Source organism: Mus caroli, unplaced genomic scaffold, assembly GCF_978045245.1.
Source record: "Mus caroli unplaced genomic scaffold, Mus_caroli_1 scaffold_13, whole genome shotgun sequence".
Lineage (NCBI taxonomy): Eukaryota > Metazoa > Chordata > Mammalia > Rodentia > Muridae > Mus > Mus caroli.
Genome location: NW_028227268.1, coordinates 68,139,288 through 68,152,432, shown reverse-complemented (window position 1 = coordinate 68,152,432; position 13,145 = coordinate 68,139,288). Strand labels below are relative to the sequence as shown.

At 50.3% G+C, this 13,145-nt stretch overlaps 1 protein-coding gene across 5 annotated transcripts in view; it reads right to left on the bottom strand.

The window, feature by feature from the left end:
• Positions 1–13,145, bottom strand: part of Tnip1 (TNFAIP3 interacting protein 1) — a 52,176-nt gene that overhangs the window by 24,559 nt on the left and 14,472 nt on the right. For 3 of the 5 annotated variants that reach the window (XM_021175682.3, XM_085830007.1, XM_085830008.1), the window contains exons 2-5: positions 5,208–5,379; positions 4,083–4,220; positions 2,436–2,548; positions 1,015–1,095 (exon numbers count right to left, since the gene is read on the bottom strand). In XM_021175682.3, the coding sequence (XP_021031341.1) occupies positions 1,015–1,095; positions 2,436–2,548; positions 4,083–4,220; positions 5,208–5,343 (468 nt within the window). In that variant the 5' untranslated portion in view covers positions 5,344–5,379. The remainder of the gene's footprint in view (positions 1–1,014; positions 1,096–2,435; positions 2,549–4,082; positions 4,221–5,207; positions 5,380–13,145) is intronic. The other 2 variants (XM_085830010.1, XM_085830009.1) reach the window with 1 other exon arrangement.

The window sequence follows — 13,145 nt, the reverse complement described above, 5'->3', positions numbered from 1 at the left end:
CTTTAATGGAAAAGGTAAGTTATCAGCCCATGACTGCACGCTGAAACCTTTCTGAGCTAGGGAACCTCGCCTGCTCTCAGTCACGTCTCAGTCCTCAGGGACAGAACAGGACAAGATGCATATGGTGCCAGGAGAAAAAACACAGAGCATCCTGACAGGGCGATCCTCTCAGCACTGAAGGTTAAATGCTGGTGTGAGATGGGGTGGTGTTTGCAGGTGAAGGGAAGGCCAAGTAGAGCTGGCATACCAACAGTTTAATGGTCTACAGTGGGGCATGCTTCATGGTATGGACTTAGGAGAAGAGGCAAGAGGCTTGTCTCACACAAAAACAAAACAAAACAGAAGAGAATAAAGCAAACATTAAATGGGAGGGAAGGAAGGAGGGAGGGATGAGGAAAAGACAGGACTTTAAGGTCTCTGACAAATCTTAAAGATCTTTCACAATAGCTCTCCAAGTCTGGCATTTTAAGAAAGAACAGAAGGACTGCACGGTTGGACTAAAGTTAAACACTGCAAGGTAGGAATGTGGATTTGAGCAGCCCCTCCGAAGCTGGAGAAACTCGTGCACCCCACATGTGAACAGAAAGTGTAACCTCCGGCCCATCTGCCCCTGGGAGGAGCCAAGGACAAGCACAAAAGGGTAAATCACTCCCACCCCTCCCATCAGCACCAGGCCGACCCTTTCCACACCTACAGACCCAAGAGGCTGAGTCACTGTAACTGACAGAAAGGTGATTGGTCCAGAGGCCAGTGGGACTGACTGGCAAGTGGCCCAGGCTTTCACAACAGTGGGGTGCCTGTGTGCCCCAAGCTGGGGAAGTCACCAGCAGGGGATTTGCATATGAGAGTAAGAAGCACCCCATGCTATAGCCCCTCTGTGTCCCCCATGTAACTACAGGGGACCCAAGGGATATGAGTGGCCTGTCACGAAGGGGCAGGTGACAGACAGAGAGGAAAGAAAAGGATGTGCTGGGGCGGGGGCGGGGGCAGGGGCAGGGGTGCCTGTCTGCTCACCATCATGCTCTTAGGGTGGCTGCCAGTTTCGGGTGAATTCTGCTCCTCAGTAGGGACCACTTCAAAGTCAGAGGAGGCGCCCTAGGTAGAAGGAAGTTAGCAGCTGCCCATGAGAAATGGACCCTGCCCCCAAGGAAGACAGAAGGGCTAACAGTGCAGTTCCTAGAGGCAATAGTCACACACTATTCATATGAGATCACCCAAGAACCACCGACTGCCATCACCCTCCTTGTGATCTGAGGTCATACCCCTCCATGACCATTATTTATCAGTGAAACAGGGGTGTGGGTAGAGCCAACCTTGAACCAGTATTATTTATTTGCTCAGTGTGTGTGTGTGTGTGTGTATGTGTGTGTGTTAGAACGGATGAGGAAACCAAGTTCAGAGTCAACACATAAGCCAAGACTCTGCACAAGCTGGCAGATCCTGCCAAAGCAACCAAGCTATCTCCTGGGCTCAGGTGCCTCTAGTCACCCTGGCTGACAGCAGCTACTACAGCCACCACCAAGGGAGGCCCTACACCAGCCTCACCAACTCCAGAGGTCATCCCAGGAGAGGACTGACCTGAGAACACTAAGGACGCTCTGCAATGTGTCACCAACCAAGGCGCAGACTTCACTGGCTGTTCAATCAGCTGAGGGGCCCAGAGTTCATCTGAACCTGGCTCTAAGAGAGCCTTAAATGTGGCCGTGACTGGGGCTGGGGAGATGGCTCAGTGGGTGGAGCATTTGCTACACCAGCAGGAAGACCTAACTTGGGATTTCCCAGCACCCATATAAACAGCAGCTGGGCATCCCTAACTCAGCACGGGAGTGGACAGAGACAAGAGGATCCCTGGGGTGCTGGCTTATCTGGAGATGGCAAGCTCTGGGTTCAGTGAAGAGATGTACGGGATAAAGCAAGGAGCAGTAAAGCAGGAGGCCTGATGTCCTCCTCTGTCCTCACCAGCACACACTCCATGCATGTACCTCTTCCTTCATACCCCACCAAAAAAACCCCAAAACAAAAACACCCTCCTGACCTGCTTTCCCTGTCCTGGATGGGATAGAACAGATGGGAGAAACCAGCCCAGCTGGCCACCAGTCAGAGCCACCATGACCCCATCTGTGGTCTCAGCTTGGAAAAGGCCCACCTTCTGACCATCTGAAGGACCTGGCCATATGATGCCAGGCTACACTTCTCCATTGAGCCTGCAGCGCATGGTTTCTGAGCATCTTGTGTGTCTGTGCCCGGTTAGTGAGCATGGTCACGTTAGATAGCTCAGGAAATGAGAGAAAACTCCTTGTTTGATCAGGACCTTCCTGGTCATGAGAACCATGACTTTCACCTCAAAATGGCAAGCGGTCCCATCCCAGCGCTCCAGATTGATGTGTGGTGGGAAGAGCTTTAGGTAACCAGTCACAGCTCCAAATGCAACTTACATTGGATGGAGGTTTGGAGGCTGGCTCAGGCTTCTCCATGGAGTTTCCCGTGGTGGTGGCGGCGGTGGCGGCAGTGCTGGTAGCAGGATGTACCTGGACCTTTGTATCCTGTCCTGGAAAATCAAGACTGTGGCTAAAGAAACCTAGAAGGGAAGACGCCTGAACCCAGCCCACAGGAAGATGGAAGCCCTCTGACTGAGTTCTCTCTTGGTTTAGAGAAAAGGGAGGCTGTCCCTTTAAGACAAGAAGTCATGTGAAATGCCTGGCCTGGGTAATGGAGGCCAGAGCCTGGGCAGAGACCTCTTTGCAGACCTTACTAGGAAAACTCCAAGGTGGTCATGGTTCTCTGTCTCAGGGATCTAGAAAGAATTCTCAATTAACCAAGTGCTTTCTTTCGGGTTTTGAGAGAGGCTCATGTAACATATGCTGACCTCAAACTTGGCTTCATGCAGCTCAGAGGCTGGCCCCAGACTCAGCACGCAGCTGAGGATGACATCGGACTCCTTATCTCCCTGCTACCAACTCCCAACTCCAGGGTTACAGACATGTGCCACCGTGCAGTTTACTCCGAGCAGCTGAATACATGCACGCTAGGTGGGCTTTCTACCCACTGAGCCTTAACTCCCTACGGTGTTCTCATGGCAGCCTCGTAGCATTCCTGTTTTAAAGAAAGGAAACCAGGGTCTGGCAAGGTCATCAACTTGACTAGTCACTCTGCTAGCAACTGTAAAACCTGGACTCAATGCCGGGCGTGCAGCACTCGGGAGGCAGAGGCAGGTGGATCTCTGAGTTCGAGGCCAGCCTGGTCTACAAAGTGAGTTCCAGGACAGCTAGGGCTACACAGAAAAATCCTGTCTCGAGAAAAAACAAACAAACAAACAAAACAAAACAAAACAAAACAACAACAACAACAACAACAACAAAACCTGGACTCAAATGCACTCATTTCCTTACTACTGGAGGCCACTGCTGCAGAATTATCTCTCCATGGCACTGGGCCAGTGAGTTCAAGAACGCCGCACTGACAACGGTGCCACGGGCTCTGACACATCTACCTTTCTCATCTGTCCAGTAAGTACCATGACTCTCAGAAAGGATGCTCTCACAGGGGCCTGGGATGAGTCCTGAGGACTAGCAGCGGGAAGTGCTCAAGTCTGGTGTGGGAGACCTCTTGGTTCCAGACCTTGCCCTGGACTGGAAACGAACTCTGGTCACTGTCACCCTCTCCTTACGCAGACCTCATAGGCACGGATAAAAGCTCACAGGCAAGGACAGACTCTTCTCTGGGCCTCAGTCTTCCTGATTATAAAACAGAAGGGAGGAAGGGGACAGAGGACTTTCAACTCCCATGCCTGGTGGGGCTGGGCCTGCCACATAGCAGTTGTGGATTCCATGTTGATAAAACCCTAAGGTTTGTCTTAGGTGCCGTGGATCACTGTGATAGATCACTAATGCCTGCCAGAGCACCAGCAGTGCTGAGTCACTGCAGTCTTCTGCGGTCCCTAGAAGATCTGACTTTCTATGGATGCTGTAACCAAAAGATGTATACAGGGAAAAGGTCTGCATGGGAATGGGTAGGCCCTGTGGTGTTCAGGGCCTGGGCAGGCCGTATTCAGAGAAGGCAGGGGTTCTGGACTCTTCTGGTACCTGTGAGCTCAGCCAGGTGATCAAAGGAGACCAAGGAGGGAGCAGATGTTGGTGGTGGCAGCTCACTGTCCTTGACCAGCTCCTCTGCCTTCTGCCGGAGTCTGGACGCCTCCATCTGAGACTCCCCCAGAAGCTCCCCTAGAGACAAGGCGGAGAAGCACAGGATTTATCCAGCCCAACGCGGCTCTCCCCATCCCTGCCCTAAACCTGGCTACGGACTGACTTCATTCTTGCAGTGGCTGTGTGCAGTCCAAGCCTGTGCCAAACAGGTCAACATAAGAAGAGTCTGGCAGTGGGACCTAAGGAAACCTCCCACCTCTGGCCTCCTATCCCTGTCCACCCCTCTCCACATCTGGCCACTCCCATCGCCCCTGCAGAAGGCAAAGGGTTCTCAAGGGACAGCCTGCATTCTAAGTCTCAGTTTCCCTTCTGCAGCAAGAGAAAGGAAAACTCCCAACTCCCACCGACTGCCAAAGCAAGTGGGTTCTGCCAAGCAGGGGAAAACGCTTGGAAAGCCAGGGTGCCAGGCCTTCCACGCCAAGGCTGAACACAAAGAAAGTGACCTCCAGATACAGTGTGAGAAGAGTGAGGAAGTCAGTGAAGGCCCTGCACCAAGGGGAAGCATGCAGTGCAGCGGTCGGGGGGGGGGGGGGGTGAGCAAGGACGGGGGAGGGTTGGGCTGGACAATGGGGATAGCTTGAGCGGAAGCTGGAGGAACAAGGCCAAGGGCCCTGCTGCACTGAGCTCTGAGCCAGCTCTGCTCCTGGCCTGGCATCCAAGCCCTGGGTACTGGGGCTGCCCTGTACATTGGCTCTCCTTATCTTGCACACTTCATTTCTCCAACAGGAGATCATTCTAGTTCCAGATCTACAAACTGGGCCTTCTGCTCCTCTTCCCATTCATGTTTTCCTCCTGATCCCTCAAGGACACCCTTTGGAGAGGGAGAAGTCAGGGCTGGGGATGCCATCACCAGGCTACAGAACTGCACACAAATGCCAGGACCCAACGCTGGGTCACAGGGACAGCAGCGTGACGGGCAGAGGTACCCGCCCGCCTTTGTGAGGGGGCTGGCATTGCAGGCTGTGGGAAGAGGGCCAACATAGGGAGGGTCATGGTCTGCTTTACCTAACATCTTTATCCCTTGCATTTTTCCCTTCAGCCGAGTATTCTCCTCCACTAGACGTTCAAAAGCTGCGGACACCTCTCCCAGAGGCGTGCTGCCCCCTGGGTCGTAGATCCGGTAGGGTCCTCTCCCTTCCATGAGGGTGGCTCAACCCCTGCCGTGATGGCCGGCTAGCTGTAGGGACAACGGCAGACATCAGAGGGCTGGCCAGGCCCTTAGGTCATCTGGGGATGATGCTCTAGTCTGCCAAGGCTCTAAAAAGTACTCCCCATGACCCAGAGCAGAATAACTCACATAGCCTGGTCTAACCGCAGTATTGCACAGTACAGCAGACACCTCCTATGTCCTGCTTCTATTAGTGCAACCAGAGCAGCAGCCACTTCTTTTAGGTGGTGTACTGCACTGTGGCTCATTTGCAATGGCAGTAAAACCAAGTGTTGGGTGTGAGAAAGAATCTGAGAAAGAGTCATGAGAGGCCCGAGTTCCTGCCTGCTTGGTCCTTCATAATGCCCATCACAATACCAGTAATGAACACCCCAAACATACAGCATTTAAGTGGCTTGGTCATGAACTGGTTATGAGGCCCTGTTCCTCTCCTGGAGGGGGAATGAAAGCCTGAAACTCAAACAATGATCTCTAAGGTGAGGAGGAAACCCCAGCTAGGGTATAATACAGCCAACCTCCTCCTCAGGTCGCAGGTCAGGACTGCTCTGTCCCATCTGGTTCTAAGCAGGAGAGTTTCCCAGCAAACCACCGTGTGGCACACTTTCTGCCTTAAGCTATTGTTTATTTGCTTCATTTCACTTGAAGCCATCCTGCAAACACTGCAGTCTCCTGGTCCTGAGCAGCCTTCGTCCATTCATTCCACCACAACTTCTGGGGTTAGACAAGGCCGGGTCTAAGTTGGGTGCTAAGTAGTAGTCTGGGTACAGAATACCGATCTGGGTGCTGGGCACCAGTCTGGGGTGCTGAGCATTAACTCCAAAGAGAGTTAATCTATGGAGAAACCATAGATTTGGGGGTACTGAGATCCCAACATCATCAGCCCTCAGTAAAAACTGCTTCAGACAGGAGCCTCAATGGCCATGATGACCTTCTCACTGTCCATTAAAGACAGGCATGCAGCAGGGTTAATGACAGTGATGTCACCGCCATTCATTACCTGCATGTTTGTCTTTGATGCATTCTGTTGGGTGCCCAGCAACCCAGAAATGCTCATTTTATAAATCAACAACAGAGGCCAGCAAGCAGGCATCAGATGCAGAGCTCTGCCTGCAAGGGTCACCCTTGTTAGATATACATGATGGCAACCCATAGCTCCCACAATACAGGCCAGAGTGGCAGAGTCCAAACTCATTTGTAAGGTAGGCCCAGACCATCAAATAGCTTCTTGCTCAGTGGTTCTCAACCTTCCTAATGGTGTGACCTTTAATACTGGTCTTCATGTTGTGGTGACTCCTAACCATAAATTTTGTTTGTTTGTTTTTTGTTTTTTCGAGACAGGGTTTCTCTGTGTAGCCCTGGCTGTCTTGAAACTCACTCTGTAGACCAGGCTGGCCTCGAACTCAGAAATCCACCTGCCTCTGCCTCCCAAGTGCTGGGATTAAAGGCGTGCGCCACCACGTCCGGCCATAAAATTATTTTTGTTGCTACTTCTCAACTGTAATTTTCTACTGTTATGAATCATAATGTAAATATCTGATATACAGAGTACCTGTGACCCCTGTGAAAGGTCATTTGACATGACTGCCCCCAAAGGGGTTAAAATCTGTATGTTAAGAACTGTCGCTCTAGCTGTTTCCTTCAGTGTTAAGAACCTTCTATGCTGGAGATGGAATGAAAGCCTTGTATACCACTATCAACATAGCCACACCACAGCCCCAAAGCCAGCAGACCCCCTTCACCAAGAGTGTTGGAAGAACACACTTGGCCAGAAGGAAAAACAAAGCTATAACAAGTGCCCCACCCCCACCCCAAGGCTGACAAACAAGAGCTGAACACCCACTGCAAGTGATACCCACACCCTGCTGGGCCCTGTGAAGTAAAGGACAGCTAGCTGCCCACACACCCACATATCGCTGGCTAGGTTGGACTTTTTTTTTAACTCGAAAGTTCAGCATGCACTGCAGATGCACTGATGTACCCTTAGCAAAAGGAGGCAGTGTAGGTGAAGAGCCAGGCAGGACCAGCAGACAGCTGGGCGCTCAGACCTCCACCCAGCATGCTCTCTGCTCACCTATGCTTGTCACCATGTGACTGCACCCGGCTGGAGCCAGCATCTGTCCATTAGCCTAATAGCTTCCTGGGCAGAAATAGGCTTTTCCAGTCATCAGAACAGGATGGAGGGTCATCCCAAAGGGAGGTACAGAGTTCACAAATGAAGAAATGGAGGCTGGATACATCCTGAGTGGCAAGTAGCTGCAGGTGGCCTAGTTCCCAGCCCCCACCCCTTAGGGTCCACAGCGGACTCAGAGTCAAAGTTATAGGACAGTTTGGTCACTTTCTGTGTGACTTTTTCAGTAGACGGAAGCTACAGGGAAGAGGAGACCAAGCCCACATTTGTGCCAGGCTCCTTCGGAAAGCAGTTAAATGTAGAGGTTCAATACACATCCATTTCAAGGCCCAGAGCCGGAGGGACTTACCCTACCTCCCAAGAGGCCGTGTTTAAAGCACCCAGCCAGACCAGCCATCACTGCTGTGCACAGTGCCAGAGTGCTAACCCAACACCTCTAAGATCTCTGCTACTGTCTCTCAGAGACACCCAGCCAAGGCCAGGTGGCACACTGGCATGCAGGGACTGACAAGCAAGGGTTCATGGGAGACTGGACAGGGCGATGACCCCCACCATGGCCTTGGGGGGAAGACAAGAGGTGGGGGAAGGGCCAGGCTCCCTTCAGGCTCTGGGCCTTGACATGGATGTATATCGGACCTCAGCCCTTGCTGCTTTCTGAAGGAGCCTGGCACAAACGTGGGCTTGGTCCCTGCTTCGCTGAAGTTTCTACCTACTGACAAAGTCACACAGAAAGTGACCAAACTGTCCCATAACTTAGACTCTCGAGTCTCCATCTCCTTATGGCAACCTCTTCTTCTCCTGTTCTCCCATTCTATCCACAGTTCTTCCATTCTGTCCATCTGTCCATCCCTCCCTGCCACCACAAGCCCAATAACAGAAGTTCCACCTACTTCTATTTTCCCCAGTAATTAGCTGTAGCCACTTTTATTTAACCAATAGTTTTAAATTGGGGAGCAAGGTTTATACAACAAAGGCTGGTGTACGTGAGAATTCCCTCATCTGGGAACAGTTAGATCTTGGGGGTCAGAATTTAGCATTTGTATACACACCATCAGACCAAACCCCCAAACTCTCCATTCACCAGAGCACAGTAGGAGGAAGCCACCTATACAGAAGCCACCATTCAGCAAGGGACCTTCCTACAGGGAGACACCAACACCTTGCCCAAAACAGAGACAGACACTGGTAGACATGCAGCCAGCAGACCTAAGCAGGCCTTGTGCTGCTGAGAGTAAGCAGCTCTTCATGCCTTTCCCTGGACTAGATCCAGGGCTACATGATGGAACTAGAGAAGTCCGGTTTGAGGACAGAAAATGACCTACACTCACTGATCAACCAACAATACCAAGCATGCAGATGAAGGGATGCTGTGATTTTGAACTCACTATGGCTGGGGAGCAGCTAGGGGTGTGCTTGGGGCAGGAGAGTGGACCCCCACCCATCCCTGACCCACTTCCAGGAGAGCTGGAAGGGTCAGAACCACATTAAATTCACATTCAGCCCCTGACTGTCTGAGTCTGCATTGCCATAGTCGTGGCTGAGAAGGTGGGATCAGGCACCATGAACAACAGGGTACTGGACTACAGGGAAGAGTTCCCTGACTCCAAAGTCATGCTAATTTGCATAGCCACTAGCATTTATAAAGTACTACATCTCAGGCATTGTTTTTTCACCTGACTGTCCCAAAAGCCCTGGGAAGAAGGCATAGGTGAGAGACAAGATTACCAAGCCCAGTTTGGGGGCTTAAGCCTCACTATTGTCTCTGGTTTCTGGCTGTATCAGGGGAGAGGCCTGGAGACAGCACAGTCACCTGGCTCCAAGGGAACAGCCCCAGGACATCACTTTATGGTAGCAAAGTTCTATGTCCCCAGCAGAGGCAGAGTTATAAGACATGCCAGTGGGTGTGGTCAGAACATAGGGAGAAAGAAAGTTCAGAACAGAAGCTGCCTGCTCCCTCCTTGGTGATATGACCTTGGACTCCAGTCCTCTTATGCAAGAGGAGGAAGCCTGAATGAGACTTAGAGTCGCTGGCTAACTAGATAAATGTGGATGCTGTCCAATGGCCAAAGGTTGGGAGTGACCCAAGCCTCATGACTTAGAGCAGGCCAAGGAGCAGAGATGTACAGCCGTAGAATCATGAAGAAGGTTCCACCTAGGACCAGGAAAGGTGAAATGAACAGGCCACACACTGGCACAGTCTTGTATATTACAATGCACCCTGAGGCCTCACCCATACCAGGCCCAACTCTGTCCACCCTGAAGCTATGGGATGCTGGGCCAGTCACTCATTCATTCTGAGCCTCTGCTGCTCATCTGCAAAAGAGGAATATGAAAACCTACCCAGGGAGGGGCTGGCAAGATGGCTCAGTGGGTAAGAGCACTGACTGCTCTTCCAAAGGTCCTGAGTTCAAATCCCAGCAACCACATGGTGGCTCACAATTACCTGTAATGAGATCTGATGGCCACTTCTGGTGTGTCTGAAGACAGCTACAGTGTACTATGTATAATAATAAGTAAATCTTTGGGCCAGAACAAGCAGGGACTGAGCAAGCAGGGTTGACCGGAGCAAGCAGAGGTCCTAAAATTCAATTCCCAACAACCACATGAAAGCTTATAACTATCTGTACAGCTACAGTGTACCCATATACATAAAATAAATAAATAAATCTTTAAAAAGAAAGCAATAAAGAAAACCTACCTAGGCTAAGGTGAAGACATTAGACAGTGCCTCTGTGCACTGAGGTGAGTTCTCATTTTAGACTTTATTTCCTAAACATGATTTACTCAACAAGAAACATGCTTCACAATGAACCATCCAATACAGCGAGCAGGGAGCAGGTGGGAGCCAGCACAGTATGTGGCACACTGCAGGCATTCAGTAAAAGGGCAAGAGGGCCCTCCCTCCACTATGTGCAATGACCTAAGACCCACCCCTGACACTCCATCCTTGGTTGGCTTTTATTTTTATTTTGCCTGTGTGTCATTGCTCAGGAGACATCTACCATCTTTTTTGAGCAGGGTCTCTCACTGGGACCCTCAGGTTCAATGATTTGGCTAGGCTGGGTAGCCAAGAAATGCCCAGGGATGATGACGATGATAATGTTAATGTTGTTGTTGTTCTTCTTCTTCTTCTTCTTCTTGTCTATTTATTTGATTTATATGAGTATACTGTAGCTGTCTTCAGACACACTAGAAGATGGCATCAGATCTCATTACAGATGGTTAAGAACCACCATGTGTTTGCTGGGAATTGAACTCAGGATCTCTGGAAGAGCAGTCAATGCTCTTAACCACTGAGCCATCTCTCCAGCCCAAACTCAGTCCCTTTCACATTTATGGACCAAGCACTTTACTCTGCTTCTCCCCCAGGCCCCTGCTATTTATTTATGGACTGTGGTGCTGGGGATGGAACCCACGTGCTAGCTGAGTACTCTGTTGCTCAGTGATATCCCCAGTTGTTCTTAGTTTTTTGAGATGGCATCTTACTACATGGCTAGCCTCAAACTCAGACCTCTCTGTGCTTCTGAGTCCTGGGATACAACCACATCCAGCCAAGGACAACGCTGGACTTGATGTGACTGCCTCCATTTCTCTAGTGCTGGATCCTAGGCATGTTCCATCATGCTTGTCTGGACTGGACATTTTCAAAGGTCCTTTCTAGTTCTAACAATCCAGGATTACTACTGCTGCAGCCCACCTTTCTGGCCTTAACAGAGCTGTCATCAATCCCCAGGTCATCCTCTACAGCCTGAGGGATTCTAGACTCATCAGTCTGGCCATGAATTTATTCAGGGAAGCACAGGCCTTGGGCTGATGGCTGTTCACAGGCCCAGTTTCTACAAGACAGGCAGGGTTCCAGCTGAAGCTGGGGACTGTGTCCCTCTAGCACAGCACATATCCCTCCCCAGGCCTCTCCCCTCTTCTGTGCTACACTACAGAAGGAGTTCTTACTGTACCCATGTCACACTGCCTGACACCCGAGCTGGGACTCAGTTGGGTAACAATGACATTCTCGAGGATGCTCAGAAGGGTGAATTAATGACACGAAATGACTAGTTCAGCATTACCATGTACCAGGTCCTGGCTGAACCTTGACACACATTACCTCACCCAGAGTTGACTATGCTTATCCCTGCTTTCCAACAAGGAGGCCAATCCACCTGGCTAAACAACTGCAGGGGCAGACTCAGAGGAGTTAAGTCATCTGTCTGAGGACACACAGCCTATTGTGAGGTCGGATCTTGTCTGGTGTCGTGACGAAGATGAAGATGCAAAGGACCATTGTCTTCCACCGGGACTATCACCATTACATCCGAAAATATAATCACTTTGAGAAGCGTCACAAGAACATGTCTGAGCATCTGCCTCCCTGTTTCAGGGATGTACAGATCGGAGACATTGTCACTGTTGGAGTGTCCATTCAATGTTCTCTAGGTCACCAAGGCTGCTGGTACCAAAATGCAGTTTCAGAAGTTCTAAGGGGACTCTGGCCAATGCCCTAGAACAAATAAAGTTGCTTTCCAACTTACAAAAAAAAAAAAAAAAAAAAAAAGAAAAAGAAAAAAAAGAGAAAGAGAGAGAGAGAGAGAGAGAGAGAGAGAATTTGGCACTTGGCACAACGATGCCTGCACTGCTCCCAATGGCCTGTTTGTCTCAGGTCCCAAGGGTAAGGAACAAGATGTCACTTTTCTCATGCTAGCCATAGCTAGTAAGGTCTAGAAGCTCAAGGCTTCCCTGGTGGCTGACCAGGTCTTGTTCCTGGCATTGCCCTACCACCTGCCAATCGACTACCCTAGCTGCAGCCAGCCCAGGACTGGACACAACACTCAGGTGTTGCCTCGTGAACACAGGGATTTTTGCTTCCACACTTTCATTCGTATATGTATATGCATATTTGTTGACAGAGCCCTGGTATTCACATGTGTTTCTTAACAGTTGGGTCTCCTATAGAAAAAAAAGTAGCTGCTATAGTTGGATAGTGACTGTCTCCCAGGGCCCTACATGTTACAAAGCTTGTTCCCAGGGTGCCTCATTCTGGCTGAGTAGGTGGGTGACTCTGCTCTCCACCTCTCCACATGTGCTCCCACTGTGCTATGCTGTCTTACCACAGGACCAAGGCAATCACAAGTGACTATGGAGCAGTGGCAAGACCTGTGCTCCTTCAAGTGATCTCAGGATGACAGTGACCTTTATCAATGATGTCACCAACCAGCCTGTGTGTCTGCAGGCCATGCTGAGAATCAGGAATCAAGCCCTCTCATAGAGAAGCAAAGCTGGAGGCTATTTCCCTTCTCCAGTGTGCAGAGCACAACCCACCTCTATCAAGGCTTCTAGAGATTTCTGCACCAGCCCCAATAGGGGCTGGATGAAAAGTGGGACTGGTGTATGCTTCATAAGAGCAAAAATATCCTGAGTGGCCATCAAAAGGATATTGGTAAATAGACTAAGGTGCCATCAATCTGTGGAACACTATATAGCAATCAAATCCATGACATTCACTGCTTTGTGAAGACACAGAAAAATGCACATAAAATGAAAAGCCAAGTGTACATCTTGTGTGACAGGGCACATACCCTGAATATACACAACAAATAGGGCAGAAGAATACATGCCAAACCCCCTTGGTTAACAACTCTAGATGAGGCCC